The following is a 2,119-nucleotide window of genomic DNA, read 5'->3' as shown; positions in this document are numbered from 1 at the left end:
TTTTTTTTTTTTTTTTTTTTTTTTTTTTTTTTTTTTTTTGCCGAGAACATTACACATGAATCGGTGATGATTTTATACCAAACGCAGAAATCGATCATTCGACTTTAGAATGAGAACGTTTGAAATTGACTAACCTGTTTTGCAAGACTGCAGGCACGATCAGGAGAATTCAAAATTTCATAGTAGAATACAGAGAAGTTGAGGGCCAATCCAAGTCGGATCGGATGTGTGGGAGGCAACTCGGCATTTGCAATATCCTGTAAAGGAAAATCGAGTTCGTTCAATTTTACGCAATACAAAAATCGGTAGAGCGGAAAGCACAACGCAGAAATGACCTCGTAATAATAAAAAATGGAAAATAACTCAAATAATCGTGATTTAAAATCAAGAAAACTAGCAGGAAAACAAAGAATCATAAAAAGTACGATCGCCGTATTCATAACATATCAGCGAAATAAATGGATCGGACAAGAGAGAAGCAGACCTGAGCGGCTTTGTAAGCAGTGAGGGTACTTTCGGCAGCTTCCTTCCGTTCGGCACCGGTTTTGAATTCAGCCAGGTATCTATGGTAATCGCCTTTCATTTTAAGGTAAAATACCTTGGAATCTCCGGAGGCCGCGGAAGGAATGAGTCTGGAATCAAGGAGTTTGAGAATTCCATCGCAGATATTAGAGAGTTCGCTCTCGATTTTGGATCTGTAGTCACGGATCACAGAGACATGGTGATCATTACCTCGGCTCTCCTCCTTCTGCTCGATGGAGGAAATAATACGCCAAGAGGCCCTACGAGCGCCGATGACGTTCTTGTAGGCGACGGAGAGGAGGTTTCTCTCCTCGACGGTGAGCTCCTCCTTGTCAATAGAAGCGGAAACCTTCTCCATGAACTCGACCATCTCCTCGTAGCGCTCGGCCTGCTCAGCAAGCTTGGCCATGTAAACATTCTCCTCGCGAAGAGAGGGGGCGGTAGCCATTGCAAGGAAATGGAGATTGGATCTGAGGACCGGTGGATTTGGGATCAGAGGGTGAAAGAGGGAGAGGAAGAGGAAGAAAGAGAGGAGGAGAGGAAGACGGAGAGTGGAGGAGGTGGGCTTTTGAGGGCCGAATGTAAGGCCTTTTTCAGGAGTAGTGGACCGAAAATTACGGCTGAGATGGAGAGAGATTTCAGTGATTCAATCTCAGCCCTTCGATCGCTGAAATTTGTCTGTATATTTTTATAAAATAATAAATAAATAAAAACCGTTCTCTTATATTTATTTAAAAATAATAGTAATAATTTGAATATAACTAAAAAAAGAAGCATTCTTCTGTTTCTTGAATTAAAGGGCCCATGGCTGAAGCTGGGCAGCAAAGGAAGGCCATTCTTTGTTGACCTGACCGCTGACCGCTGACCGCTGACCTGGCCCAACTCCCCCACTCTATTTTAATGTATTAATTAATCAACTTTTGTAAAATTAAATTCAAACTATTAATAGGGACTAATTTAATTTAAAGTTTATTCAATTAACATGGACTATAATATAATAAATGAGGAAAATATCAACATATTTACTATTTTTGTAAGTTGAAAATTCAAAATAATTAATTATTATCTAGCTCACATTTATTTAATACGTAACAAAATTAATAATTTTCTTATGGTATTTTTTATGCTAAGGTTATTATATAGTTTATTAGTGAAAAAATATGTATATAATGAGGGTATTGAAAATAATGAAAAAATAAATAAAATATTTGCCTAGACTAAAATCGAGAATTTAAAACTCAATAAAAATTGAGAATGAAATGACTCGTTCTCGAACGTTTTAATATTAATAGGGGTGTACATGAGTCGAGTTGAGGGAATAATTTTGACCAACCAGAAAGTTCGAGTGGATTAGATTAGTAACTCAACCTAGCCCACTATTTTTTTGGGTTGGGTTCGGGATGTTTAGAAGAAAAACTCTAATGTTGAAGCACTCAAGGCTAAAGCTGAGCAACTAGGAGGCGACAAACACGAAACTGGGAGCTAACAGTGAATCGAAATGAGAACTTGATGACTGAATACTGACTACAAAGGTAAGATTGAGACAAGATGAAACGAAGATAACTGGTACCTGAACCCTTTGCTCTCAAACCCAATG

The 2,119-nt window shown here is 38.4% G+C and overlaps 1 protein-coding gene across 1 annotated transcript in view; it reads right to left on the bottom strand.

Annotated features, from left to right (window-relative positions):
• The window catches only part of LOC111799182 (14-3-3-like protein), a 2,600-nt gene extending 1,513 nt beyond the window's left edge, over positions 1–1,087 (bottom strand). Inside the window, exons 1-2 of the mRNA XM_023682607.1 lie at positions 485–1,087; positions 135–257 (exon numbers count right to left, since the gene is read on the bottom strand). Of these exons, the coding sequence (XP_023538375.1) occupies positions 135–257; positions 485–970 (609 nt within the window). The 5' untranslated portion in view covers positions 971–1,087. The remainder of the gene's footprint in view (positions 1–134; positions 258–484) is intronic.
• Positions 1,088–2,119: the final 1,032 nt, after the last annotated feature.

Source organism: Cucurbita pepo, chromosome LG07, assembly GCF_002806865.2.
Source record: "Cucurbita pepo subsp. pepo cultivar mu-cu-16 chromosome LG07, ASM280686v2, whole genome shotgun sequence".
NCBI lineage: Eukaryota > Viridiplantae > Streptophyta > Magnoliopsida > Cucurbitales > Cucurbitaceae > Cucurbita > Cucurbita pepo.
The sequence above is the reverse complement of the archived record's forward strand: the minus strand, read 5'-3'. Positions and strand labels throughout refer to the sequence as shown.